We start from the raw sequence: 27,151 nt of genomic DNA, 5'->3' as shown, positions 1-27,151 counted from the left end.
GGGATCCTCCAGGACCGGGGCACGAACCCGTGTCCCCTGCATCGGCAGGCGGACTCTCAACCGCTGCGCCACCAGGGAAGCCCAGAAATTTTAAAAAATCCAACTCCAAAAAAACACTGGCTATCCATACAAAGGAAAACAAAACATTTTTACTCTTTTCTACCCTCTGATGACAACACATTACCATACAAAGTTTGTCATTTTTGAAGCCCTGCGTAGGATGGCCATTTATCATTCCCTTTAGAAAATCTACTAACACAAGATGTAACTAAAATTGGATTAAAAAAAAAAACATAAAACCAAAAAGTGTGTCCTCGTACCTCTTGAAAATTAATCTAATCCTGATAATATATTCATGAGGAGATATAATACTTATATTTTCTTTACAACCCCAAAGAATCACCTATAGTGGTATTGCACCTGCGTAATCTAGTCTTGATTCCACAGTAACAGATGCGTGAACAAGTATTGTTCTGCCTGTTTTTCCTTGCTTGCTCGCTTTGTGTGTGTGTGGGTGCTGACAACATCTAAAACCTGTCCTTCTGCTAAGTTTTATGTCCTTTCACGAACTGTTACCTCTTCAAAATATGACGGCAACCAAAAATGTCTTCTGTTCCTTGTTTCTTTCTTCGTTTTAAGAGCAGGAGCCTCAAACTAGGGAAAATATTACCTGACTTGGAAATCCACCCCCACCCCGCATATTTCAATCAACCACCTCAAATGCTTTTTGAAAAGGTGTAAAATATCAGTAAAGATACATCTGAGCGCCCTGTACTACTCACCCCTCTACGTTTTGTCCGTGGGCAGGTTCCCCTTCTCTCAGACATCGTCCTTCCTGCCTCCAGTTGGCCTCCGCGGGGGCTGCTCCGGGCGAATTCACCACACCTTGTCCCCAGTGGCGTTGGATTCAGCCGGCTCTGTCCAGCGCTGGACATACCAGGCAGCTACCCGAAGCCGGGACCCGGGTCCTAACGCGCACGGGGGAGAGAGCAGCTGTCCAGATTTCTAACGTGCCTTGGCATTCTCTCTAAATGTTTAATCTCGAGATCTTCTAATTTTTGATATCATCCCTAAGAACAGCTGTTTCCAGTCGGGAAGTGTGCGAAGGAAATCAACACCAGTGACCCCCTCCAGACGGAAAGGTCTGCCACCCCCTGGGTCACCAGGTCCCCGAGATGCGGGGCTGGAGTGGAATCTGTGAAATATTTGAATTCAGAAACTAGCCCGAAGACCTTGTTCCAGAACATTCCTGGCCTTAGGAGCCATCTAGTGAGAGACATGGGGGACAAGGTGCAGCTGGAGCCATCCAGAGGCCTTCTCCTCCATTACGCCTGGGGCACTCTTAGTGAGGCCGAGGCCATTCGCAGCCTCCTCAAAGGGAAGCCGCAGATGCCCTTCTACCACCTTGGAGCCTGCCCTGTTGGGAGTCCTGAGCCCCTTTTCCGTGTGTTTTCATCGGGTACAGAGGACGAGGCTGGCTTCCAGAAGAATTCCTTCCGAGCGGGCCCTTCCCCCTTCCTCTTGCAGCCCTATCGCCTTCCCGCAGCCTCCAAGTCCCTCGAGACTTAGCCTCCCGCCCAAAGCGCTCGTCCTGTGATTGGCTCTTTGAGGAGCCTCGGCCAATAGGGATAACGTATTCGGGCAGACGTAGGCCCGCGAGCTGGGGGAGGAGGAAGGACGTCGGGGCCGCGACGTGCGGTGAGCGGAAAGGTGGCGCGAGGTGTGTGGCACCGGCCGCGTGGCCTCAGGCTTTCGCTGTCACCACTTCCCAGTGCATAAGGATCCCCGAGCCTGCGGCAGGACGAGGGCACCGGGGAGTGGCTGCAAAGCCCGTGCGGCCGGAGGTGACGGTGTTGGGTGAGCCTTGAATTAGGGCCTCCGGGATCCCCACGCTCCATTCCCAGAAACCTTTGCGCCGAGAGCTCTCTCTTCAAAGGAGTTGGGCCGAGGCGCCCAGCTTTGCAGGGCCTTCCCTGAAGCCCTGCTCTCCCCCGCCAACCCCGATTCCCTTGGTTCTGGATGGGGAGAACCCTCAGGACGTTGTGCAGCTTTGCTAAACCCCACCCCCACCCCCAGCCCCGTCCCGCGCGAGCCTGGACCTTGGGAGGAAGCAAGGCAGGCCGGACCGAGGACCCAAGCACGGAGAGGACAGCAGGAGCATCTCCTGCCGCAGAGCTCTTCCAGGTTGGGTCTGGAGACAAGGCCCAGTGCTGGTGGATTGGGAAGCTTCCCCAGGGCCTACCTCTGGGCCCTTGCAACAGCTGCCATCCTCCATATCCCCATCTATCTGGCTGGGATGGAACTGAGCCTACAGTTTCTTAATTTACCTTTCCACTCTTTTCTTTCCTGATAGTTTGACGTGAACTGTTTGGAGCTTCTGTGCCACCTGACAGAAAACTGCGTGCCAGGGAAGGAGCACCAGCTGTGCAGTGAGTGTGGGGATCTCAGTGCAAAAAGCTGGAGACGTAGTGAGCCTGAAGTCAGAATACCCAGCTTGTGTTGGGAGGGGTAGAACGCTTAATTATCCTTCCTTTATTGTTAGCCAGAGAACTGACCAGATTGACAAACCTAAAGGCCAGATTCTTTGCCCATTTCCAGGTGGAATCAGGCTCACTTCGGTCAAGAACATCTGAACCCACGGTGGCAATATTCTTCCTGCTGTGAGAGACCTTCCCACCAAGTCCAGCAGCTTCTTTTCTTTACTGTGCACCCTCTGCTGGTTAGTGTGGTAGAGTGAGCTCAGAGAAAAGAAGGTGTGTACGACTTCCTGGAGGTCATTTAATACTCCATAGTGTTTTGTTAAAATGTGTTAAATTGGGGAACTATATACCCATGAAACTCAGAAATGTGGTGCTCAGGAAGAATATGAGTAGTGAGCACCATAGGAGTTGAGTTTCTGGCAATGTGAATGAGGAAGGTTTAAGGATAACAACAACTCCATTTTTGGAGTGCTAGTTTCACGCCAGACACTCACAGGACTAAGCAATTTGGTAAAATTGACTCATTAAATCTCTAAAACAGCCTTACGAGGTAAGTACAAGACTGTTATAATTCCCATTTCCTAGATGAGAAAAGTAAGACTCAGAGAAGTTAGGTCATTTGCCTGAAATTATACAGCTAAGCTAATAAATAACAGAGCTGTGATTCAAATCTAGGCTGTTTCTGAGCTCCCACCTGTAACCACTAGGATGTTCTTTCTTAAGATACCCTTGGCACAATTCCTGGGCTTATGGTTCCTCAACTCATGCTTTTGTCTCCCACTTTCAAAATTTCCCTGTCATTTCAAAGACAAAAAAAAAAAAAAAATTAGGTGTAATTGTGCTTCTGAAAGGTATTATTTCACCCACAGGAATCTGATCCATGAAAACCTAGGTTTTTTAAGAGACCAACATGTCCTCTCCTGCCAGTCCCAAAATCCTATACAGGAATCCCCGGTTCCTCCGGCTAGCTTTTCTGCAGCTTCATCACCAGCAACAGAGTGGTGTGTTCTGTGATGTCCTTCTGCAGGCAGAAGGTAAGAGACTAGTAGGGACTCAATTGAAAACTCACCATAGACTAAGATAAAATGACTTCAGGGCCAAGCAGTGAAGGACAAAACCAGGAAAGTGTGTAATTATTGCCTTTGAGTGCTGTAAGCTATTTGGTAAAGAGCTGTTTCCAGGACAGGTACATTTTTCAATGAGTGAAAGTGAGATTATGCCCCTTCTCTTAAAAAATGAAACTAATTATAAAGTTCTGTAAGCACAGAAATTCGGTAAAACATGGATACACCGTAGTGGGATGGTTGTGAACGTTGAGTTAACATACGTAAAGCACTTAGAACAGTACTTTTAATGTACTAAGCACAATGTAAATATTAGATACTTACTTAAATGATACTATTACATATTTTCCTTTTTTCTTGTCTTCAAATTGATGGCTTTTATTGTTTTGTTGTTAAACCTAAAAACATATAGCTTATTTCCACCCCTTCCCTTTACACTTGAAATGTTAAATCAGCTTGGGGTAGAGCCTGGTATAGTGTAAAAGGCCTAAGACTAGAAGTCCGAGTTTAAGTCCTAGTTTTGTTACTAACAGTAACAAATGAGCAAGTAACTTCACCTCTTTCCAGTTCACTTGCTTCATTTATCAAAAAGGATTATGACAGCCAACACTGTGTAACACTCTAGTTTGCAGAGCACATATAGCACAGTTTAGTGTCTCATTTGATTCTTACAACAGCCTTGTGAGATGTGGAATGTTACATGGTTCCAGCAGTACAGATGAGTGAATTGAGGCCTAGAGAGTTAAGTGACTTGTCTATTGGTTCTCTTAGGAAGTGCAGAGTTGGGATGCATTCGTTAATTCAAAATAAACATAAAAAGTATCAACTGCCCGGTGTATGCTAATGTACTTTACTAGCATGGCATATAGTATATATGAAGATAAGTCCATCCTCGTAAGGAAACCATGTAAAGGGGAGACGTTCAAATAACCAGTGCCTCCAGATAACTGGGCAGCATAATAACACTGGGGTGAGTATAAGCTGATACAGGAGCACAAAAGAGGAGCATCCTTCACAGACTTGAGTAGGTTGGGGGATGGGTGTTAGGGACAATTTCTTGGAGGAAATAACCCCATAGGGGACTTCCCCGGTGGCGCAGTGGTTAAGAATCTGCCTGCCAATATAGGGGACACGGGTTCAAGCCCTGGTCCGGGAAGATCCCACATACCACGGAGCAACTAAGCCCGTGCGCCACAACTACTGAGCCTGTGCTCTAGAGCCCGCAAGCCACAACTGCTGAGCCTGCGTGCCACAACTACTGAAGCCCGTACACCTAGAGCCCATGCTTCACAAGGGAAGCCACCGCAATGAGAAGCCCGCGCACCGCAACGAAGAGTAGCCCCGGCTCACCACAACTAGAGAAAAGCCCACGCGCAGCAACGAAGACCCAATGCAGCCAAAAAATAAATTAAAAAAAAAAAAATCAACTGTTAAAAATAAATAAATAAATAACCCCATAGGTGAGTTGTGAAGGACACATAGAAGTAGGAGGAAATGGGTAAGATTTTCCCAGGCAGAGAAAACAGCGTGTACAGAGATGTACACAGGTGACCAGGGATTTGCGAGTGGTTCATTATGGCTAGAGCACAGACTATGAGTGTATTGATCAGAGGTGTGGCTAGAGAGATCAGCAGGTCTGAAGTGTTATACCAAGGAAGTTGGTCTTATCCTCAGCACACTGAGAAATGTATTTAAAGGTTTCAAGAAGGTCCTAACTGCTTTAGAAACAGCACTGGGGCTGCAATGAGAAGAATTATTAGATTGTTATTGAGCCCAGATAGGAGGCTATTTTGGAATCCAGGAGAGAGGGAATGGTGGCCTGAACTAAGGCACTGAGAATAGAAAGAAATATATAGTTTATGAGCTATTCAAGAGAATTTACAATACTTGCTGCAGTTAAGAGCATAGACTGTAGCCCTGGGTTCAAACCTTGTCCCTGCTCCTTAACTGTAATTGTGGGCATGTTACTTCACTATGCCACAGTTTACTCATCTGTAATGACAGCTACCCCACAAGGTTGCAGTGAAGATTGAATTAATGCTGATAAAATCCTTAGACGCCTGGCACATAATAAGGACTCAAGAAGTATTAGCTTTTTTAAAAAACTTAATATTTGACTAGATGCAGTGGGTAAGAGAAAAGAATCAAATATGACTTCTGGTTTTCAGGCCTGGGCAATTGGATGAATGTGCTATCTTATTTTGAAGCAAAAATTGGGAAGTTTTGGAGTGTGGGGAATGATGAGTTCACTTTCTAGAAAGGTTGCATTGGAGGTACTTGTGGGACCTCCATGTAGTCATGCAGGCTTACGGCATGCTTAATATCTCAGAAAAGATACCTGGGCAGATGTAGAATCTGGGAGTCATCAGCAAGCCTTTGGTAACTGAAGCCATTGGAGAGATGGAAATTGCCCATGAAATGCCCATAAAATGAGAAGGTTGTTCAGGACAGTGGATACCAGGCAGCGAAGAGAGCTCAGGAAAGAACTGAGCCCTGATCGTCCATATCCAGAGCTCATGATCTGTTAGACCACAAGCAGCTTCTACAGAAAGTTTTAAACTCTTGTGTGAGTCAAAAACATTTACTCAGCAAGTATTTGATCCCCTACTTTGTGTCAAGCACTGGCTATATACTTCAGTGAGCAAGACAGACACGGTCTCTGTCCTCACAGAGCTTACAGTTTAGTGAAGGAGATGGACACTTACAGCGCAGATAGCTGAATGCTGTGATAGCTGCAGAGCACCTAACCCAGACGGGGTAGGGCGGGGGAAGGCTTTCTGAAAGCCTAAAATAGGTAAAAACTGAGTTAACTAGGTAATGGCAGAATGTTCCAGGCAGGTAGAAGAACTAAATTTATCCTTCAGCTAATGTGGAGGGAAACTGAGAGAAGAGGCAGCACATTTAGGTAGTAATGTCTGTGCTTAACCCGTGAACATGCCAGTCGGCATGAGACAGATAAAAAGTGTTTGGGTTTCCCTCCAGGTGAGGCAGTCCCAGCCCATTGCTGCATCCTTTCGGCCTGCAGCCCCTTCTTCACAGAGCGCCTGGAGCGGGAGAGGCCAGCTCAGGGTCGGAAGGTGGTGCTCGAGCTGGGGGGCCTGAAGATCAGGACACTTAGGAAGCTGGTGGACTTCCTGTATACCTCAGAGATGGAAGTATCTCGAGAAGAAGCCCAGGATGTGCTTTCTGCTGCCCGGCAGCTCCGTGTATCTGAGCTAGAATCCCTCCATCTAGAGGGTGGGAAGTTGGTGAAGGCCCCTCAGGGTCGAAGACTGAACAGGGAGTGCCTACAACCTCCAAGTGCTGCTCCCATCTCTGCCAGGGTGGTGGCATCCATCTGCCGCCCGCGAACTCCACTGCCTGTTACCCAGACTCCCTGTCCTCTTGGGGCAGTGAGGTTGAAGTCCTCGGGGAAGGAGGAGGGGCCCCAGGAGAACAACCGACAGAACACAGAGAACCTGTCGGGCACGCTTCTGCTCAAGAGGAAGGCCAGAGCCTGCCCAACTCCACAAGAAAAAGGCTCTTCACCATCAAGCCACAGTCAGGGACCTAAAGAGAACAAAAGTTACCCTGCCCTTGGTCCTACAGCACTTTCCCCACCCAGCTTGTACCCCTCTGTGGACGAGCGACTGTTGCCCAGGAAGATCAGGCTGAGCCGCTCAAAGCTGTCTCCTGATGTCTGTACGTCCAAGCCTGCCGGCCTTTTAAGTGGACCCAGCTCAGTACCCCCAGCCCCTGGCCGGCGTCTCTGGCGGCAGAAGAGTATAAAGAAAGAAGCACCAGAGGACAAGCAGAAAACAGGGCGAACTAGTCCTCTACAGAGCACCCCAAGCCAGTCTGGTCTTGGAAAGTCGGGTGGGAACAGGAAGCAGAGCCCTGAGGTCAGGGCACCTAACTCAGACCCCGCAGAGGGGCAGGTCGGCAGAGTGAAGCTTCGCAAGATCGTCAACGGGACCTGCTGGGAGGTAGTTCAAGAGCCTCCCCTCAAAAACTCTCCAGATAGCCCTCAGATCCCAGAACCTGAAGACTCAGAAGAGCCTCCAGGGACTCGGCCGTCCTCAGGTAACGAGCAGGAAGTGACATCTGCTAGAATAGAGCTGTGTGAGGACTCCCCCATGCACTCTAGGCTACAAGACATCCTGCTCTCTGCTAGCCACTCCCCGGACAACCCAGTGGTGAAGTCCGGGTTTGGGTCCAGTCCAGAGCTGACAGGGCAGGAACCGGGACTGGATATTGACTGCAGAGAGCCCTATACATTTGACACAGCCCTGCTCGGGCAGCCGTGCGAGGCTGAGGAGTACCGAATCACCAGTGCTGCCGCCACCAGTGAGCTGGAGGAAATCCTGGACTTCATGCTCTGTGGCTCAGACATCGAGCCACCCATAGGGTCTCTGGAGAGTCCCCGGGCTGAGGGCTGCAGGACCCCTAGTTATCACCTGACAGAAACAGGAAAGAACTGGATTGAAGGGGAAGAATGGTGTTTGCCAGACGTGGAGCTCTGGCCCAGGGAAATCACAGGATTGGAAAAGGAACCTGCTGGTGAGAACAAAGGGCCAACTGAGCCTTTTAGCCCCCTTGTCATGGCCTCTGAGGTGAGTGAAGGGGAGGTGCTTTCAATGGGAGGCTCTTGGACTCCAGACCTGGAAATTCCCAGCTCCCAGCCACTGGATGGTCAGAGAGACAAACTTTTCCACATCAACTCCCTTGACCCTCCCCAAAGGTCCTATGGGGACCTCTTACCTCCCTGTTCAAACTGGGTGGAGACTGGGCTGGAAGTGTCCCTAACTCCGGATGAAGTATTATACCCTGCTCCAGAGGCAAGCAAGGGGGGATTTAGCAACTCTGAGTTGTTGGATCCACTTCCTGCTAGCCCTGAAGAGGAAGAGATTGATGTGGTGGACTCGATGTCAGAGGGAATTGTGCCCATGAGTATTCCCTCCGTATGGCCCGACCCTTCCTCAGAGTCAGAAACAGAGGTGGACATACTAACGTAATGGAGTGGGGAGGGCAGGTTAGAGGGACTGGGAGGGTGGGAAATGTTGGCTAACAGAAGGTACACGGGCGGGCTGGCACATGCCCTGTCCTCTTAGCACAAGAGGCAGATATACCCCCAGCTCTCCTTCCCTCCCCAGGCTTTTGGAGGCAGACAAAAATCGTTCCATGAGTAGAAAATTATGAATTTGAACCATCTTACCTCTTTATAATCTATTTTGCAGTTAGTGACAAGTGAAACAATAAACTGTGTGTCACAACTCTAAGTGGGTCATAGGTAACAGCCAACAGCCAACAGGTCTCCCAGGTCAAAAGGCAACTCAGGAAGAGCTGAGAAAGACCAGCCCTCTGTGGTGGGGGTTCTGTGGGAGAGAAAATGTTCCAGAAGGAGGTGTGAAGCAATGCTGGGATGGAACACTAAGTGGGTGGGAGTGACAGGATATTGTCTAGTACCTAACGTGCGTGGCTTAGTCACTGCCAGTATGGTTAGTCTAGCCAGAACCTCCACAGGGGCCAGGAAGATGTACTTCCATCATCTCTTCGGAGAAGTGAGTTGAAAAAGATACAGCTGCTTTTTTAAAAAGAAATTATTTAGTTTTTCCCCATAGTTTTTACAAGTATTTCACATGCTCTAACAGGGACCACAGGAGTTCCAGGTTAATTGGTGACCTTAGGTTATGAAAAACACAAGGGGGACCAATCCCATAAGGCTGGCTTAGGGCATCCCTTACCATAAGATTAAGTTTTATTACTTCATTACTCATAGATTATATCAAACTCAAATACTTTAATTTTTATTAAACCAATCCAAGAACTTTTCAGTGCCTTACTAGAGGATTGCCTCACAACTGAACCGCCGTTTCTGGAGAAGAAACCACAGCTTCAGGCACATGACTGAAGTTTGGCCATGTCCCGTCATAAATGCTCCAACATCACCAGGGACAGAGGCTGTGAAAATGAGAGTGGGAAAAAAGTTAGAGAAGGGCTCCAGGCAATCATATGGCCAGCCCTCCTCCCTTGAACCCACAAACCCAGGAGAGCTCAAGGACTGCATCCTCCCCCGACATCTCCCTCAGCGTATCAAGTGCCTGACAACATGCCAAAGCACTCTGTGAAGCACTAGGGATAAAGACAAGGTCAAATCCTGTGACCAGGAGTGAGAGGACTACAATGCAGGCTTATTACGTGGGTGGTAACAGAAACAACACACCAGTAACAAAAAAGACAAGAGGACAGGAGTAGGCATACCTGAAGTTACACAAAGATTTGATCAGGAAAGGGGAGAATCATAACCCTTACCAATAAATACGGGAATCCCCAATAAATAAGTGGGATTTACAGGAAAATGAGTTTTTTTAAACATATAAAACTGGTCTACACCCCAAGGGCAACAATTAACTGCATCCTCTAAGGACACAATTTGCATTTTTGTAATCATTTACATTACCATCGGTATTCCACGACTTAGCTCAAAGACAATGGAATGAAACATGGAGTTAGCAAAGGGCACACTGGATAGAAATCATTTTTTGCGGACTTCAGTTTTTCCCACCAGTAAGGGGAAGAGGTATTCCCACTAGAGGAAATCCTGAGAGCAGAAAAGAGTTATGAAAATGTAGGTCCTGCGTGAAATAAGGGGTTTAACAGTAAGTGCTGCTCCGCCAATAGCCACACCGAGATCAGTCCACTCTCCCCCATTTCCCATTTCAAACCTCAGCGTGAGGACTTCTGCCCAAACCTCCCTACGAAAGGTACTTCTTCAGCTCCTTCACCACCTCTTGAGGTTCAGGGAACTTGAGTTTACGTGGGGGCCCCTTCTTAATCCCAGTCCAGAGCTCCGCACCTGGGAAAAGTCCACGTGAAGCGAAATTACTTTGCAATCCACCAGCAAGTCCCCGAAATCATCAGGTGGCGGCGGTTTGAGACCAGCGCTTCCTCGCCTCGGATCCATGCCCCCCAACGCCCCGCCCCGGGCCCTCACTCACTGCTGCCGTCGGGTCGCAGCAGTGTCACCTCGAAGCTGCCCCTCCGGGGCTTGGTAGGGTTCACCTTCACTGGAAGCTCCGGGGCCTCCAGGCGCAGCGCCTGGCTCAGGGCCGCGGCGTTGCGCCCGTAGACGCGTCAGCTCATGCTAAGGAGAGATGGGGGAGGTCAGAGACTGGGACCCTTGGTCTGCGGCGCCCTTGCCCGCCCCCCATTACTCCCCAGACCCCCTCACCAATGCTCGATAACGACGCTCGCCTCCTCCACTTCCTTCTGGCTGCTAGCCGGCTTCTCCCGCTTCTCGGCCGCTGCGGCCAGCGCCGCCTCGGCCTTCCGCTTCCTCCCGCGGGAAGCCATGGCGCCTGGAGCCCGGCTGGGAACCGAGCCGACCTGGGGCGGGAATAGGGTGGAGACGCGGCCACCGAGGAGAGGCCAGCCAAGCTCCAAGATCCAAACCGCAACCCACTCTGCTCTCCAAACAAAACCTCTTAAACTGCAGAAAGCGTGGCGGTGGGCGCCCACGTGGCCTGGGGGCGGAGCCTTCGGGCAGAGCCACTCCGCACGTAGAGACGGGGGAGGTAGGCTCCAGACCGAACCACCAGTGCTTGGGGGGGGGGCGGGCAGCTCTGACAACGAGCCTGGCTTCACACAGGCTTTTCTGTAACCGCGCGACCAGCTAAATGGTGTGCATCACGATCCCTACCCAAAACCTCCTTCCGGGGACCCGCGGACCAATCCCAAACCAAGACAACTTAACTCTAGGGTTAAGGAATCTAAACCTTCGCCAGCTCTTCGCAATCCCGGGGACCGATGTACAGCATTTGGTGAAACTGATCAGGATGCCCTTTGAAATTAAGATGGACAACTCCTCTGCAGTTGCCCGGCTTTTCTAATACGTGAATAACACACAAAGGCGCAATCAAAAGTAAATCCCAGCCTCTTTATTATGGAAAACCATCAACTGGGTGTGGGGAGGACGTAGGAGGGTGAGTGAGACCCTGCCCAGGGGCTTTCTCCTCCAGGGCCCACCACACAAAGGAAGTCTCAAACTTCTATTCCCCTTCCTCCCAATCTCCATAAAATAGGGAGATAATTCAATACTATCTTCAATGAGAAAACTCTGTGGTTAAAGGTTTCTCCTTGGGACCAGTGACAGGCTTATACTTTTTAAATATAGGCCACAGACCAAGCCAAAAGGGCTTAAAGAAGCAAGAGTCTTGAGGGAAAAATCTTAGCACTAACTCTGCATCTTGGCCTGTTATGTTAGGGTTTAATCTAATCTAAGCAGGCTGTGTATATCCACTATGAGGAATAATGAAACCAGCGTGTGATGGAGACGTGTGGGCAGCACACAGCAGTTGACACACTGGCCCAAGCTTGGAAGGAAAGCATTTCCCCCTCCACCATATAAGATCTTTCCCTCCTTCCAGTCAAATAGCAGACCACAGCAGTAGAGGCCTTCCTGGAGGATACCTGTCATTTCCCTGGATGCCTCTTAAAAATCAGAAGCAATATCCTGCCCCTCCTGGGCAGAGCCAAACAGGGAAAGAAAAAAAAAAAGGCCAAGGCGTCAGGCAACGCTTGTGGCTACAGAAAGGGCAGGGCCTCAGAGGTGCCTGGGATTGACAGGAGATGAAGTACTGGAGGCAGGGATCCTATTTGTCCTTCTTGCTCTCCTCATCTGGCACTGCAGTGGGCACTGGGGCCACAGGGTGCTCCTCGGGGATATTATCTCCAGCCTTTGACAGCTTCTTGGCCCGTTGATATAGCTCATTCAAGTTGAATTCTCGGATCACATTCTCCTGCGCAAAAGAGGTGCACACATCAGGGTTCAGGTTGGAAGGGGGTGTTATGTCTGGGAAGTAAGTACAGTTGACCCTTAAACAAAGGTGTGGGGTTAGGGGCGCCAACCCTTCTTACAGTCAAAAATCCACCTATAACTTATAGTCAGCCTTCCGTAGCCACAGTTCCTCTGAATCCGTGGTTCCACACGTGTGGCGGCTTCAACCAACCTCATGGATCGTGTAGTGCTGTAGTTACTTTTTTTTTTTTAAATAAATTTATTTATTTATTTTGGCTGCATTGGGTCTTTGTTGCTGCGCACGGGCTTTCTCTGGTTGTGGTGAACGGAGGCTACTCTTCGTTGCAGTGGCTTCTCTTGTTGCAGAGCATGGGCTCTAGGTGCGCAGGCTTCAGTAGTTGCAGCACGTGGGCTCAGTAGTTGTGGCTCGCGGGCTCTAGAGCGCAGGCTCAGTAGTTGTGGCGCATGGGCTTAGTTGCTCTGCAGCATGTGGGATCTTCCCGGACCAGGGCTCGAACCCCTGTCCCCTGCATTGGCAGGCGGATTCTTAACCACTGAGCCACCAGGGAAGCCCTGTAGTTACTATTGAAAAATGTCCACATAAGCGGACCCACACAGTTCTAACCCATTTGTTCAAGGGTCAATTGTATTTAGACACAGTCTAGGAAAGGAGGAAGCAAAGGACAGGAATCTACTCTAACCCAGCTGTCCTTTTTTGGGTACCTGGAAAAGTCAACTGATATATACGTATTATGTGCCGGTCACTATGCCAAGAATTATGGTTACATTATTTAATGTAACCTGCAAAACAAAACCTGTGAGCCAAGTGCTACCATCTCCAATGTACTGCCAAGGAAAAAGACTATAGGTACAAGAGCCATTGAGACTAAATCTTAACAAATAATTGTTGCCCAGTACTACCATGTCTGGCACATGGTAGAAACAGTATAAATCTGCTAAGTGAATTCATGAATGAGGTCTAATAACTAGTCCACACTCTCAAAGCTTATGGGCAAGTAGCAGAACTAGGAATTAAACCCAGGTTAGGCTCTAAAACTTACCTACTGTTCCACACCCTCCTCCAAAACTTGCCCACTCTTTCATATACCTCAGAGAAAGTCCAAGAGACAGCTCGTCCTTTTTTGTCAATCTGTGGCCGCCGCATGACCTCCTTTCCACCTTGGAATAGGATCAGGGTAGGGAGCTGCTTGGTGAGGGGTGACATGCTCACTTGGTACCTACAGGGCCCAGAAGGTGCTCTGTAAATGCATCTGTGTATATCACTCTGAATGATCCCCCGCCCAGGCCCTTACATACCGTGTACTAACATCAGTGTAGCGTCCAACGTCCACCTTCCCAAAACTTAGCCCTGTACAGTTGTACCTGAGAAGTAGATTATTTAACATGGTGAAAGAAGAGAGAATGAATCAATGAAGTAGAAGTACAGATATTTGGGGATGGGGGTGGGAGTGCCTTTGGTTGCAATATGCAAAAATCAAGGCCAAAAACAATGGAAGGGAAGGTATAATTTCTGTCATCCCTCCCTTTGTCCTACTCACTTGAGGGACAGATCAGCGTAGATAGGAGCAAATGACTGGCAGTCATTAGACCAATTGGCAAAGAACTCCACGATCCAAGTGACCCTCTTGTCCTGCTCCAGCTCTTCCTGTCACACACAGAGAACAAACAGTGAACCGGATTACACAGGCTCCTGGAAAGTTTCAGACTTTAGCACCTAATTCCTCATCCTGGCTTCCCTATACCTCTCCTCTAGATCCCACAGTGAACGAGTGCCCTTGACTTCCATTCTGAAGCACCGCTGTTCCTCCTAGTGAGTAGAGAGCACAACTACAAAATCACCCACAAGGGACCCAAGAAACAGAGGGAGAAAGAGTACTCACATCAATGGTTTTATCATTGAAGTACTTGATGTACTCAGGGCCCATATACAATGGGGGTTTGCATGTCATCAGGAACACTAAACACAGAAAAAAGTCGTCACAGGAAACATATAAGGCCTTGGGCAGCGGATTTACTTTCAAAGCAACTCAAAGATTTCAAGCACCAAAGAGTGCATTTTGTGGACATACACAGACACATTCCCTTCCTCTTAAAATCTCTGTAGATTCTTATCATCTAAGGCTCACACATAATTAATTAGGTATAAGATATGGCAGAAGGTTATGGAGAACCTGGTTTGGGGATGGAATTTGGTTCCCACAACCAAGTCTTGCGGTCTCCTTACCTATGCAGAGCGTGAGATAAAGCAGGCCCACGCGAATATCCAGGCGGAAGAAAAGAATCGCATTGGCCACTTTACTAAACATGAAGATGTTGCCGATATGTTGCTCCACAGTGACTGAAACACAGAGATGTCACAGGTCAGGCTGGGCTGCACGCTCCTATGACCTATTATTTGCCCCTGTTCCTGGAGTATTTTGAAATGGGAGAGGGGGAAGAGGATAAAAGTCCAAGATCAGGCTTCCCTGGTGGCGCAGTGGTTGAGTCCACCTGCCGATGCAGCGGACATGGGTTCGTGCCCCGGTCCGGGAAGATCCCACATGCCACGGAGCGGCTGGGCCCGTGAGCCATGGTCGCTGAGCCTACGCATCCGGAGCCTGTGCTCCGCAATGGGAGAGGCCACAATGGTGAGAGGCCCGTGTACCGCAAAAAAAAAAAAAAAAAGTCCAAGATAAAATTCAGCCTTGGCACGGAATGATGGACAAGTTCACCAAATAACGCCCCTCTCATAACATGGATGAAAGCACCTCAGAGGTCACTAGTCCTAATCTTGAGAGACAGAGAAGCAGGCTACACTTACTGGATCTGCGGTTCTTCATCATTACAATGGCACTGAGGAACATCAGGATCTCTACTTCTCTCTGGAACAGAAATCAGAGTGACAGGAATGCCATGAACAGAAATGATTTGGGTGAGCAAGGGAGCCAAATATGTAATAAAAACCAACAGAGATCCACACTGGGAATGGTAACCATAGCGAAATAACCGGAGTCAGCTAAGGTGTAGTGGGGAAAACACCAGTCAGAAGATCTAGATTCCAGTTCTATCCCTGCCACAAACTGGCTGGTGCCCTTCAGCAAAGCACTTAACCTCTGAGCTTTGGTTTCTTTGATTGAATATTTCAAAGTGGTGCTGTGAGGATTAAATAAGATGAGTATGAAAGAGTTAATATAAAGTACATGGTATAAAACTGTAGCTATTACAATCAACTCAGTGTGACCCTGGTAAAATAACACTTTTCCAGGTAAACTTTCTCAGTAATATTCCATTAATACAACATATGGTTCTTCCATTTGTTTTTATTTAAGTTAAATCACTCCTCTCCACCTAATATTCATAGTGATAATCCATGCACCTTTAATATAATTTGAGAGCTGAAGGAGGCCTTTCAAAGCTCTCAAAGATCGTTTTCAGCACCCTTGGCTTACTGTTCTTTCTCTTTCTAGAATGTAAGCTCCATGTGAATGAGTGAGACAGACGATAAACATGACATAATTTCAAAGAGTAAAGACTGCAATGAAGAATAACAAGGACTTTGTGAGAGAAAGTATACGGGGAGGGTCTGAGGCTTTCCATACCTTTCTGTTTATAATACAGGGATCCAAATCTTTACTTCAGACAGAACCAATTAACTGCGATTTACAGCTAGCAGTCAGGGACTTAGGTTTTTAGCCCCAATCTCCAACAAAAAGCAACTGACTGGATTTAGAAATGAACATGTAAAGTGGGGGGTAGGGAATGTGACAGACCTTACTAAATATTACATCCGAGTAGAAATTAGGAAGAGTTTTCAAGAATGAAGCTGGATTAGAATTGGCAGTTATAATTATGGAAAGATGAATTTAAAAAGGGAAGTATGGCCAATCAGGAGACCAGAGCTAGGACTAAAAGGAACATACTCTAAAGAGAGAGAATGGGTCTGTGGTAAAGACTGGCCATGTATACTCCAAACCTTATTTCCTTTTTCTCCTGGGCATACTGCAGGTAGACTCCCTCCTTCGATCTAGGGAGAACTGTGTGACTAGTACTCCTAAATGGAATGTGAATGGAAGTGATGTGCCTCTTCTGTGTCCAGGTGGTTAAGAAAGGGTATGTAGGGCTTCCCTGGTGGCCCAGTGGTTGAGAGTCCACCTGCCGATGCCGGGGACACGGGTTCGTGCCCCGATCCGGGAAGATCCCACATGCTGCAGAGCGGCTGGGCCCGTGAGCCACGGCCCGCTGAGCCTGCACTTCCGGAGCCTGTGCTCCGCGACGGGAGAGGCCACAACAGTGAGAGGCCCGTGTACCAAAAAAAAATAAATAAAATAAGAAAGGGTATGTATGCCCTTGCAGTCCAGCTTTCTTTCTTCACCTGCTGGCTTGATGATGCTGGGATGATCTTAAAGCCATCAGTTGAAGACAGCATGAGACAGGGTTCCAGAATAACTATATAAACCTGAGCCCCCTTGGTTGTTCACTTGTTTATTCATTGTTTTCAAGCTTTTTATTAAGGAAATTTTCAAACAATACACAAAAGCAGAGAGGATACTGAGGGTAGCAAAATATGCCACTTTGACATAAGGATTATTTTGAGCCTAAAGGCAATTCAGAAGAAGTAGAATAAAGCAAAGCTCCCTGCCCTCTACCTATCTGTCGAAAGGTAGGACGTAAATTCTCAAAGGTGTCCCTCCAACCTCTACCAAGGACAAAACTAATCAGGGGAGATAACTTTAGACCCTATCAACCTGGAAACAGCACCAGAGGAATCTACATAACAAACTAGCCTTTACCTACCATTAGTTTACCTTTCCACAGTTTTCTGCTCTTGCAAGCCTAAAACTCTTTCCTTCATCCTGTCATTTCTCCACAAACTTATTGTTCTTTGTTGAAGATGCCATATAAGCTGGAAGCCACCTCTTTGAGTTACTGATTTTTCCCTGGGTATCTCCCCTGTATACAAGTTATACATGTTAATAAACTTGTTTGTATTTGTCTTTAATCTGTCTTTTATTAGGGGGTCTCAGGCAAGACCTCAGAAGGGTAAAGGGAAAACTCTTTTCTGACCCCTACGATACCTTAATAAACCCCTATTACTCAGCTTCAATAGTAATATCTTGCCAATATGGTTCTATTTCATCTATGCTACCCATTTCTTTTGCTGGAGGAACTTAAAGCAAATTCCAACTACATCATTTCACCTGTAAATACTTCAATATGTATTGCTTACAGATAAGAACTTTTTAAAAAAATTTTTATTCATTTATTTATTTATTTTTGGCTGCATTGGGTCTTCATTGCTGCGCACGCGCTTTCTTTAGTTGCAGCAAGTGGGGGGCCACTCTTTGTTGCAGTGCGTGGGCTTCTCATTGCAGTGGCTTCCCTTGTTGTGGAGCACAGGCTCTAGGCACGCGGGCTTCAGTAGTTGTGGCATGCGGGCTTCAGCAGTTGTGGCGTGTGGGCTCAGTAGTTGTGGTGCACGGGCTTAGCTGCTCCGCGGCATGTGGGATCTTCCCGGACCAGGGCTTGAACCCGTGTCCCCTGCACTGGCTCGTGGATTCTTAACCACTGAGCCACCAGGTAAGTCCCAAGGACTTCTTTTTTAAAACAAAGCAAAATACCATTATCATACCTAACAAAATTAACAATAATTACTTATTGTTATCTAATACCTGGCCCTTATTCAAATTCAAAGAACAAAGTATTAGATTTTGTACAACTTTGTACAGTTGTTTGTTCAAATCAGGAACAAGCAAGCAAGAACCACAAATTGCATTTGGCCAATGTGTTTCTTTGGTCTTCTTTAATCTCTAAAGGATACCTGTTCTTCCTTTCTATCCCAGGCTATTTATCTGTTGAAGACCTTGAGTCATTTGCACTGTCAACTGTCTGACTTTCTTGGATTTGGCTGCTGGCAATACTCATGGTATGCGTTCTGACGATGATGATCCTCTATTTCCCATATTTCTTGTAAAATGGTAACGAAATCTAGAGATGTGAATACAATGAAATCCAAATCTTTTGCCAAAAATACATCATAGGAGGTACTAGGTACTCCCTACTGAATCACTTCAGAGGACATAGCAACCTTTCATCTGATGGCTTTACATGATCATTGTCTACATGTATTATTGCATTCGAGAATGCTACATGACTTTTAAATGCTATCACTCCTTCTGCATTAGCTCAAATTTTTCTATATCAATTATTTGGTTACTCTGACAGTATGTAGAGGAAAAGCAAAATACTTGATTCTTTCTTTTTATTTAACAAAATAGAAATAAACTTTTATTCTGTTAAGCCACTGAAATTTTGAAGTTTACCTGTTATTGCTAACATTATTTACCTTATATTCTAATTTCCAAATCACCAAGGTAAATCAGCAAAACACAGATTTTCCAGGAAAACAAACACTGGCCATAAACCCTACATAGTTTAAAAACAAAAAACATAACAGAGTAATATGAAAATATAAAACCTTACAGTATTTTGCACATTATTAAGACAAGAGAATACAGAGAAATTTATTGTATAAAAGGTCCCTCCTTTTATTAAAATCTTTATTACTAACCACTTACATGTTTGAGTCTCATTTTGGTTAAAGTGGTATAGATAAAAATAGAATCTTTTGAAGTAGCATGGCTACATTTGAGCTAATTAGTAACACTGGGAAAGGACAGAGGAAGTATGAAAAAGTAAACAAGGGATGGAGAATAAAAGTAAGGAAGTGGGCTCTGTTAAAGGTCAAGACTCATTTTGGGGCTCAAAAAAGGACAAAAACTCAGGTGATCCTCCTTTCCCAGAACACAGATGCGGCTACACAGCAGAGGTCAGAGAGCTTCAACTTATTTTTCTGAGTGGTCTCTCCACTCCAGCTCAGGGAATACTGCAAGAGGCTTGAGATAGATTTCTCTGCAATGTATTTTCTACAATTCCATTTCAATAGCCCTAACAATTTTATTCATTTTTACATCCCCAGGATGCAGTACAGTGCGTAGCATTAACAGTCCTCACTCAGTAATTGTTAACTGAATTAAGCAATGGCTGACAGAGCGTGCTGATACCATGGCCGAAGAGTGGTTTCAAGCCCTAGTCACTCACTAGTTGTGTGACCTTGGACAAGTCGCCTAACCACGCCTAGATCAATTTCTTCATCAATAAAACAAGTATACTACTTGCCTTGTTTAACTCACTGGTTCCTCAAAAGGCTTTACATAATGAGCAGCTCTGGAAAGCAGTGTATTTGCCTAGTTTGGGTAGGTCTGTTGTCGACTATGAACTGTGAGACAGAAAGGAGCTTGGACTCAAAAGGGAGAAGGCTTAGGCTGTTGTGCAGGCTAACCGGATGTTTTCCCATCCTAAACAAGAGGTTTAGGCTCGATGGCGATCCACGCCCTACACTCCTAATAGTCTGTTAAGTCCGCTAGAGGCTCGGAACCTCAGATGTTCTCAAAAAGGTAAACCTCGGGGCTCCCAGATGCAATCACAGGGGCAGGGGCAGGGACAGTCAAGGTCGCGGGGTCCTAAGGCGGGGGTCGCTCACCCAGTCAAAGTCACACGGGTTACCGTCTTCGCGTTGCGTAGGGAGACTGTGGCAGACAGGAGGCAGCTTCCTCACGAGTACAAAGGCAGCAGAGAGCAGGGCTGACAGAAGGTAGTAAGGTCGGGCCAGCCATCGTGAAAGTCGCGGCACTGAATACACTAGAGCAATTAAAGGTGCTAGGACGGCCATCTTTCCGGCCCTTGGGGCGCCGACCGCTCTTCGGCGTCCGTAGGTCTGGTCCCGCCTCTCCCACCATTGAGGCTTCCATTGGGCCCAGTGTCGGATGCACCACCTCTGGACCCGGAATTAGATATCTGATTGGCCTCTACGGCAGGTAAAAACTGAGAAAGGGATTTGATACTTTATTGGCTAACCTAGCTGTCGCTTTTTCTATGTGTCATATTATTGAATATGACTGTGGCGAACGGAGGTAGGAGGAGAATTTAATAAAGGTAGGTAATACTTCCGGAAAGTTCTCAGAAGGCGCCGGAAGTAGTTACCGGAATAGGGTAGGCAGGGCCCGAGGCAATCCAATGGTAAGAGGCTCCTGGAGGAAGGGGGCGGTACCCCGGGAAAAGATTGACCAATGAAAGTCATTAACGCCAGACACCGGGACAGCGCCGGGGCAGAGGGGACGATGGAGAATTTCACGGCGCTGTTCGGGGCTCAGGCTGACCCACCGCCGCCCCCAACCGCACTCGGCTTCGGAGCTGGAAAACCTCCACCCCCACCGCCTCCTCCTCCGGGTGGAGGGCCCGGCCCCGCCCCGCCCCCAACCGCGGCCTCGGCCCCTTCCGGCGCTGACAAGTCAGCGGCAGGTTGTGGCCCCTTCTACCTAATGCGGGAACTGCCAGGTGAGTTCGAGGCCTGGCCAAAGCCAGCCAGTCAGATCATAACGAGGAGGGAATGGGCGTGCCTCTCAGCCGGCTGGCAGAGGTGAGGGATAAAGTAGGCAACGCGTGTGGGGATTCCAGAGCTGTATATCGGAGCGGACTCTGAGACTCTGAGGATTCACAAGCAAAGGGATGACATGAATTCTTGGGATGGATTGAGAATGAGAAGAGTGGATATCCGTGACCACCTTTCACGCTCTATCGTGCCCCTGTCCCTGACAGTGGTTTATGGCTCCCTAAAAATTATCCAGAGTTTGAGTTTGCAACTTGAGAGTTCAGATTTAATATCCTTGCGAACTTAGTTTCAAATCTGCCTCAAACTTCCTGTTGGTTTGGGGCGTGTTGCCTTCCTTCCTAATCTGGGCCTCGGCGTTTCCCTCATCTGTTGGAAGTGATTAGAATTTTTTTTTAATAAATTCATTTATTTATTTATTTTATTTATTTTTGGCTGCGTTGGGTCTTCGTTGCTGCGCGCGGGCTTTCTCTAGTTGCGGCGAGCGAGGGCTACTCTTCGTTGCGGTGCGCGGGCTTCTCATTGCGGTGGTTTCTCTTGTTGCAGAGCACGGGCTCTAGGTGCGTGGGCTTCAGTAGTTGTGGCTCGCGGGCTTTAGAGCTCAGGCTCAGTAGTTGTGGCGCACGGGCTTAGTTGCTCCGCAGGATGTGGGATCTTCCCGGACCAGGGCTCGAACCCATGTCCCCTGCATTGGCAGGCGGATTCTTAACCACTGGACCACCAGGGAGATCCTCAAGAGTCATTCTGGATGTGTTACGTCTCCAGGATGCCTTTTAGTTCATCCCAAGTCCTACTGCTACATCAAGAGCTGAGGGAAATAATAATGAATATTGTTACACACTTTGAGGCTCACAGTGCAGTTATTTATGTTATAGTATTTAATATTTAAATAGTCCCTTGAGATCGGCATTGTTATCTGCATTTTATAGTTGAAAAAACTGAAGCAAGGACTTCCCTGCTGGTCCAGTGGTTAAGAATCCGCCTTCCAATGCAGGGGATGCAGGTTCAATCCCTGGTCGGGGAACTAAGATCCCACATGCTGCAGGGCAACTAAGCCCACGCGCCGCAATTACTGAGGACCCGCGCACCTCAACGAAGATCCCGCCTGCCGCAACTAAGAGCCGACGCAGCCAAATAAATAAATAAATATTTTTTAAATCTTAAAAAAAAAAATAGCGAGGTTGACTTGACTTTAGTTAATTACTGGTTGATGTCTACCAGCAGTTTCTTTAACCTTAACCTGTTCTGATTGTACCTATTTACATCAATCACTTGATAGATATTGACTATCCGTTCTGGGCAAACACTGGGTGTGTAAAAAGGAAGCATGTGATGAGAAGGGAAGAGAGATCAGTAAGCCTGGTCCTTGCTTTTAAGCAGCTAATTTTACTTAAGAATGAAAAGTATGTTGTTTAAAGATAAAGTAATGACTGTTATTTCTTGTCAAGATCAATGTCATTATTTTCTGGTCATGCCTCACATACAACTACTAAGAACTGCGTAATGGTTTTCAAAATGTGTTTCTTGTTGTTCAACATGACAGCAAGAATAAGTTGTCCCTTTAGCTGGACTTTGAAGAATTCATACTGGTGAGGAAAATTAGGAAGAATTTTCCTATAATTAGGTCAATTTTTCTAAAAGAAATTTTCTAAAAGGAAACAATACGAGGGGTATTTTTTTCAGGAGATGATGGATACCCGTTTGGATGGATCAGAAATTTTACATAGGGGAGTACCAGTTGGTCAGGCCCCAAAGCTAAGTTACAGTAAGATGTGTTTAACCGTGAGTGACAGTCAAAAGAATTTGAGCTTTTTCCTGAGGGAATAGGAAACCATTGAGATATGTGAACTGAGTACTGCTTCTAAAGATATCTGGAGAATGTGGGTGCCATGTACTAGAATAAAGGAACCATGAGTGAGGTGGGGAAGATTTGGAGTTAAAAAAAAATTAAATCTGCAGTGAATTAACTAAGACAATGTTGGAAATGGAAGGTTAGTTGTCAGGAGAGGAAACTGAAGAAGAGAGATTTATAAGTCATCTTCATAGAACTGATGGGCAAAACAGAAAGTTGGATGGACTCTTAAAGAATTTACAAAAAAGCACAGAGTGCCTTCTCACCTGAGCCTTGAGAATAATCACCTGGAAGGAGAGCTGACAGAGAGGAAAAAAATCAGGATACTCTTAATGGCAGGAAGCAGTGCTGAGTTATGAGAAGTACGGGGGCACTGAGTCTCCTTCCATTACCGTGGACCACTCTTCTGAGACATTTGGCTTGGGAAGACAAAGGAAAAGAATAACGTAAGGCCTGAAGGTGGGGAGGAAAAATACATTGTTCATTTAATGCGTGCTGGGCACCAGTGGTACGTGAATGAACAAGGCATTTTCTCTGCCCTCAGTGGGCTCATAGCTCAGAACCTGAGTTTTATCAAGTGAATGATTATAAACAAGTCACTTTTGTCATTTGTACCCTGAGTGTTCATCATAACTATACATGAAATTGTAGGCTAGATATTTCTACCCTCGCCACTGGACCCTAGTTAAATTACTCATAAGTTTGTATTCTTTCAAAAAAGCCAGCTGTGAAATATTTATACTAATAAAGCCTTCCATTTATATAATACTTTATACTTTTCAATATTTCATTTGAACCTTAAGAAAAATTGTGTAATTAAGGTAGCTTTTACTCCATTCCATAGATAAGCGGAAACTGAGACATAGAGGACGGCTAGGATTAGAAATCTAGTTGCCCAGCTTCTAATCAAACCTTTCTTTCTTCTAGGCAAAGCTATCATATTTGGTATTATTAGGAGACTAAAGATGGTGGTAACAAAAGTTATGTAGCAGTAGCTAGAAAAATCTCCTGTTTTTCTCTGTAAAGGTGATTAGTGTTTCTTGCTAGTTTAAAAAAAAAAAAAGGAAGCAAGACACTCAAGCCACTGGGTCATATTTGACCCTAAGTTTGGTTGTAGCTGAGCTGTGAGGTTGTATTATTCTGGTCATGGCCAAAAGTATAATTTCTCATTAGTACATTTATGAAACACAGAACAGTGCACAGTGCTTAACACAGAGTATAAGCATCATGTAAGTTATTACTCTGGTTAGTCCGAGCGTATCCTTCATTGGGTTAAAGCAGTTTCCACTGCTGCCCTATTTGGATTTTTGCCTATTTTTTCTCCTTCTCATTCCAACCTACCATTCTATAGTATTATATTTTTAGTGTTTATTGTATGTTATTTACTTTTGCTATTTCTTACTTTTTAAATAAAATTATTTATTTATTTATTTTTGGCTGTGTTGGGTCTTCGTTACTGCGCGTGGGTTTTTCTCTAGTTGTGGTGAGCGGGGCTACTCTTCGTTGCGGTGCGCGGGCTTCTCATTGCAGTGGCTTGTCGCAGAGCATGGGCTCTAGGCGCGTGGTCTTCAGTAGTTGTGGTGCATGGGTTTAGTTGCTCCGCAGCATGTGGGATCTTCCTGGACCAGGGATCGAACCCGTGTCTCCTGCTCATTAGCAGGCGGATTCGTAACTACTGTGCCACCAGGGAAGCCCTATTTTTGCTATTTCTTACTTTAAAAATAATTTTTTAAATTATGTTTTTTTGGGTAATTCTCACTTAAAAGATTAATTTACTTTCCCTTCTGGGTCAATGACTTAAAAAAAAATTCTCTCCTCTTGGTACTAATTTTTCTTATTATTATTCTCCCTGTATCTTCTAGGCAGCACAGAGCTGACAGGCAGCACTAATCTGATCACACACTACAACCTGGAACATGCCTATAATAAATTCTGTGGGAAGAAAGTGAAGGAGAAGCTAAGTAACTTCCTGCCTGACCTGCCAGGGATGATTGATCTGCCTGGTTCCCATGACAACAGCAGCCTCCGCTCCCTCATTGAGAAGCCCCCTATTCTTGGTGGCTCTTTTAATCCTATCACAGGGACCATGCTGGCTGGCTTCCGCCTCCACACAGGCCCGGTGAGTCCCCTCATGGGGAGGCCTGAGAGGCACGGAGGTGGTTTTTCTGTCTACCTCTGTTCCTTCATAACTTACTGAGCAGAACAGATGATGGGAGCAGGGGATTCCCTCCCTCTACTCACCTGGACCTTCCTTTGGTTCCTTCAGTTGCCAGAGCAGTGTCGTCTGATGCATATTCAGCCTCCCAAGAAGAAGAATAAGCAGAAGCACAAACAGAGCCGTACCCAGGATCCGGTCCCCCCAGGTAAGAAGTGGTTCTCTTCAAAGCCAGAAAACCGGACATTCTGAATCTGTTTTGACCTTCCTCAGTTAAAAACCCAGTCAAATTCCTTATGAGCCCTGGACTCCCAGATTCTCCTTAAAGAAGAAATTGACATAATGTGGGTCTCCTGGGCAAGTAGGACCTTGGGGCAGGAGCTTAAGCACTGCCTCCAAATCCTTGCTGGTCATTTGAAGAAAAGCAGTTGCCCTTGACTAGGGGTTTTCCTCTAGTCTTCAGACTTACGGCAGTGGAGAATTTTGAACTCGACAGGTGATAGGCTCCTCATCTCTCCTACAGAAACACCATCTGATTCAGATCACAAGAAGAAGAAAAAGAAAAAAGAAGAGGATCCTGAACGGAAACGGAAGAAGAAAGAGAAGAAGAAAAAGAAGGTATGGGAGCGGCTGGTGTCTGCAGCCCGGTGAGTTTTCCCGTCTCACTCATCCTAGGTGGAGTCTGGCTCTCTTACTCTTGCTCACTTTTCTTCCCCAGAACCGGCACAGCCCCGACCACCCAGGCGTGGGCAGCTCTCAGGCCAGCAGCAGCAGCAGCCTCCGCTAGCAGGACCAGGGGACTCTGCCAGGAGGACCTTCCTGCTGTACTGAACCCGCTGACAAAGCTGCCTTGCAGGCTCTTGGCCACCGCCTTGGGAGCATCCCCTGCCGCTGGGACAGAAGCCAGCTCCTGCTGTGCTCAGTTAAGATGAACACACTGTAAGAGAGAAGGGCTCTGCTTTTGTAAGCCTCAGCCCAGTTTGCTTTCTCATGGACATCTCTTCCTCTCCCAGGAAGCTTTCTTTTCATCTCTTTTGTGCCATTTGTCTTGATTTAGGACTTTATCTGATTTTTTAGGATTTTTATTTTCTTAAAATTGCATTTATCAAACTGGCTGAAGTGTGGCTGCCTGTTAAGAGGTAAGTGCCTTTCTATGAGAGTCAGGGTTTAAGCCAAGGCATGCTAAGATCTGAGGGGATTTGGGTCTTGTATTACATTCTCATCAGCAGGCAGGGAAACAACCAAAATGAGATTGGGGAACATGGTCCAAAGGCGAGGCAGAGCTTGCTAATACCTTTCCACAGCAGACACATAACACTCTGCCTGTAATGTTGAGAACCAGTAACCTGGATGATCTTCAGGCTCTGTCTCAAGGAGTGGATTCACTTAGGTCTCAGCTGTGTTCTGTGTCAGTTTTGTGTTGAAACAGAGTAGCCAATGGAAAAAGCACCCACAGTCACCAACATATTTCAGCAAGGTTGCTTCTTGGTCAAGCCTATCATTTTTTGAAATAAACCTCTGGCAAGCAAAGGTAAATGCTTCTCTTTATAAGAACTTTTGACCTGCCTCATTCCTTAAGACAATGAAATTACTTGGCCGATGTGAAAACATGTCTAAGACAGGAAAAAAAAAAAAGGTAGCCTAAACTAGCAAAATGTAAAATAAATCCCTTCAGTCTTTGCAGCAGGCCAGATAACCAGAAACATCCATGAGAAAACAAGCTAATGCAATCTGACTTTAAGCTCAGTTTGACACAGAACAGTTAAAATCTGCTGCAGTGAGCCAAGACTGTTCACCTAGATCAGCAGGTGGAAAACCACTCATTCAGCTCGTTTTAACTAGGATTTCAGAGCAAGAGTTTAAATACTTAAGTTATGGACAGTGAAAATAAAGGGTTCTGGCCAGTTTTCTGAGATTTAGTATCTGATGGTGCCTTTTTAAAGTGAGGGCACAGCCTTTTGCTTTCGACCAACGGAAGAGACAATATGAGATGTCAGACTGCCACCCATATATCCCTCTAGCCTATCTGCCTTTAACAGGCTTTCATACTGTGATCATCCACTGGCTCAGCTCTGACTACATCCAAAATGAGCTTTATTTTCCAGAGACAAAATTCTGTATTAAGGAACAACTGTGGCAAAAGTCAAGAGCTCTCTAAGCCTTGAAATGACAAGTTTTGGTGGTTCCAAAAGACCTTTTTCTGAAACATCTAAATCACTGAAATAAAAACAGGACCTCTTGTTTAAAGTGGTTATTTTCACTACAGTCCTGCTTAAAGTTGGACCAGGACCAGAGACGCTTATGCAGTTTTCCATGTAACTAACTTCCCATCAGAGATCATTCACCCTGCCTTAACCACACAAAATAACACAAGTCAG

General features: G+C 46.5%; 4 protein-coding genes across 5 annotated transcripts; 2 read left to right on the top strand and 2 right to left on the bottom strand.

Moving 5' to 3' along the window:
- Nucleotides 1–3,390: 3,390 nt before the first annotated feature.
- BTBD18 (BTB domain containing 18) lies at nucleotides 3,391–9,174 on the top strand. Its single transcript, XM_060018939.1, has 2 exons — nucleotides 3,391–3,514; nucleotides 6,527–9,174. The coding sequence occupies exons 1-2, from the start codon at nucleotides 3,391–3,393 to the stop codon at nucleotides 8,536–8,538; spliced, it is 2,136 nt and encodes a 711-aa protein (XP_059874922.1). The 3' UTR covers nucleotides 8,539–9,174.
- A 129-nt stretch (nucleotides 9,175–9,303) lies between these two features.
- SELENOH (selenoprotein H) lies at nucleotides 9,304–11,054 on the bottom strand. The gene is made up of 4 exons (XM_060018940.1): nucleotides 10,755–11,054; nucleotides 10,522–10,667; nucleotides 10,249–10,379; nucleotides 9,304–9,484 (listed from the first exon to the last, which is right to left on the bottom strand). The coding sequence occupies exons 1-3, from the start codon at nucleotides 10,874–10,876 to the stop codon at nucleotides 10,279–10,281; spliced, it is 369 nt and encodes a 122-aa protein (XP_059874923.1). The 5' UTR covers nucleotides 10,877–11,054; the 3' UTR covers nucleotides 9,304–9,484; nucleotides 10,249–10,278.
- A 386-nt stretch (nucleotides 11,055–11,440) lies between these two features.
- Nucleotides 11,441–20,092, bottom strand: TMX2 (thioredoxin related transmembrane protein 2). 2 transcript variants are annotated; one of them, XM_060018937.1, is made up of 8 exons: nucleotides 19,861–20,092; nucleotides 15,142–15,202; nucleotides 14,566–14,679; nucleotides 14,222–14,298; nucleotides 13,880–13,986; nucleotides 13,638–13,703; nucleotides 13,429–13,558; nucleotides 11,441–12,321 (listed from the first exon to the last, which is right to left on the bottom strand). In XM_060018937.1, the coding sequence occupies exons 1-8, from the start codon at nucleotides 20,047–20,049 to the stop codon at nucleotides 12,175–12,177; spliced, it is 891 nt and encodes a 296-aa protein (XP_059874920.1). In that variant the 5' UTR covers nucleotides 20,050–20,092; the 3' UTR covers nucleotides 11,441–12,174. The 2 variants fall into 2 exon arrangements, with proteins under 2 accessions (XP_059874920.1, XP_059874921.1); XM_060018938.2 differs by lacking the exon at nucleotides 11,441–12,321 and having other exon boundaries at nucleotides 13,434–13,558; nucleotides 13,649–13,703.
- A 370-nt stretch (nucleotides 20,093–20,462) lies between these two features.
- On the top strand, nucleotides 20,463–27,094 carry MED19 (mediator complex subunit 19). Its single transcript, XM_060018936.1, has 5 exons — nucleotides 20,463–20,714; nucleotides 24,481–24,737; nucleotides 24,885–24,981; nucleotides 25,297–25,391; nucleotides 25,492–27,094. Exons 1-5 carry the CDS (start codon nucleotides 20,498–20,500, stop codon nucleotides 25,558–25,560), a joined length of 735 nt encoding a protein of 244 aa, XP_059874919.1. The 5' UTR covers nucleotides 20,463–20,497; the 3' UTR covers nucleotides 25,561–27,094.
- The last annotated feature ends 57 nt before the right edge of the window (nucleotides 27,095–27,151 follow it).

The sequence above is a fragment of the Delphinus delphis genome, chromosome 8 (genome assembly GCF_949987515.2).
Source record: "Delphinus delphis chromosome 8, mDelDel1.2, whole genome shotgun sequence".
Classification (NCBI taxonomy): Eukaryota; Metazoa; Chordata; class Mammalia; order Artiodactyla; family Delphinidae; genus Delphinus; species Delphinus delphis.
The sequence above is the reverse complement of the archived record's forward strand: the minus strand, read 5'-3'. Positions and strand labels throughout refer to the sequence as shown.

Bases quoted from the DNA above. Each gene is read 5' to 3' on its own strand.
- BTBD18 (XM_060018939.1), top strand. From the start codon at position 3,391: ATGTCCTCTCCTGCCAGTCCCAAAATCCTATACAGGAATCCCCGGTTC. The intron at 3,515-6,526 runs GTAAGAGACTAG...GTTTCCCTCCAG, and splicing joins TGTCCTTCTGCAGGCAGAAG to GTGAGGCAGTCCCAGCCCAT.
- TMX2 (XM_060018937.1), bottom strand. From the start codon at position 20,049: ATGGCCGTCCTAGCACCTTTAATTGCTCTAGTGTATTCAGTGCCGCGA. The intron at 13,704-13,879 runs GTGAGTAGGACA...TCTACTTCTCAG, and splicing joins TACGCTGATCTGTCCCTCAA to GTACAACTGTACAGGGCTAA. The intron at 13,559-13,637 runs GTATGTAAGGGC...TGGGCCCTGTAG, and splicing joins TACACTGATGTTAGTACACG to GTACCAAGTGAGCATGTCAC.
- MED19 (XM_060018936.1), top strand. From the start codon at position 20,498: ATGGAGAATTTCACGGCGCTGTTCGGGGCTCAGGCTGACCCACCGCCG. The intron at 20,715-24,480 runs GTGAGTTCGAGG...TGTATCTTCTAG, and splicing joins CCTAATGCGGGAACTGCCAG to GCAGCACAGAGCTGACAGGC. The intron at 24,738-24,884 runs GTGAGTCCCCTC...TGGTTCCTTCAG, and splicing joins TCCGCCTCCACACAGGCCCG to TTGCCAGAGCAGTGTCGTCT.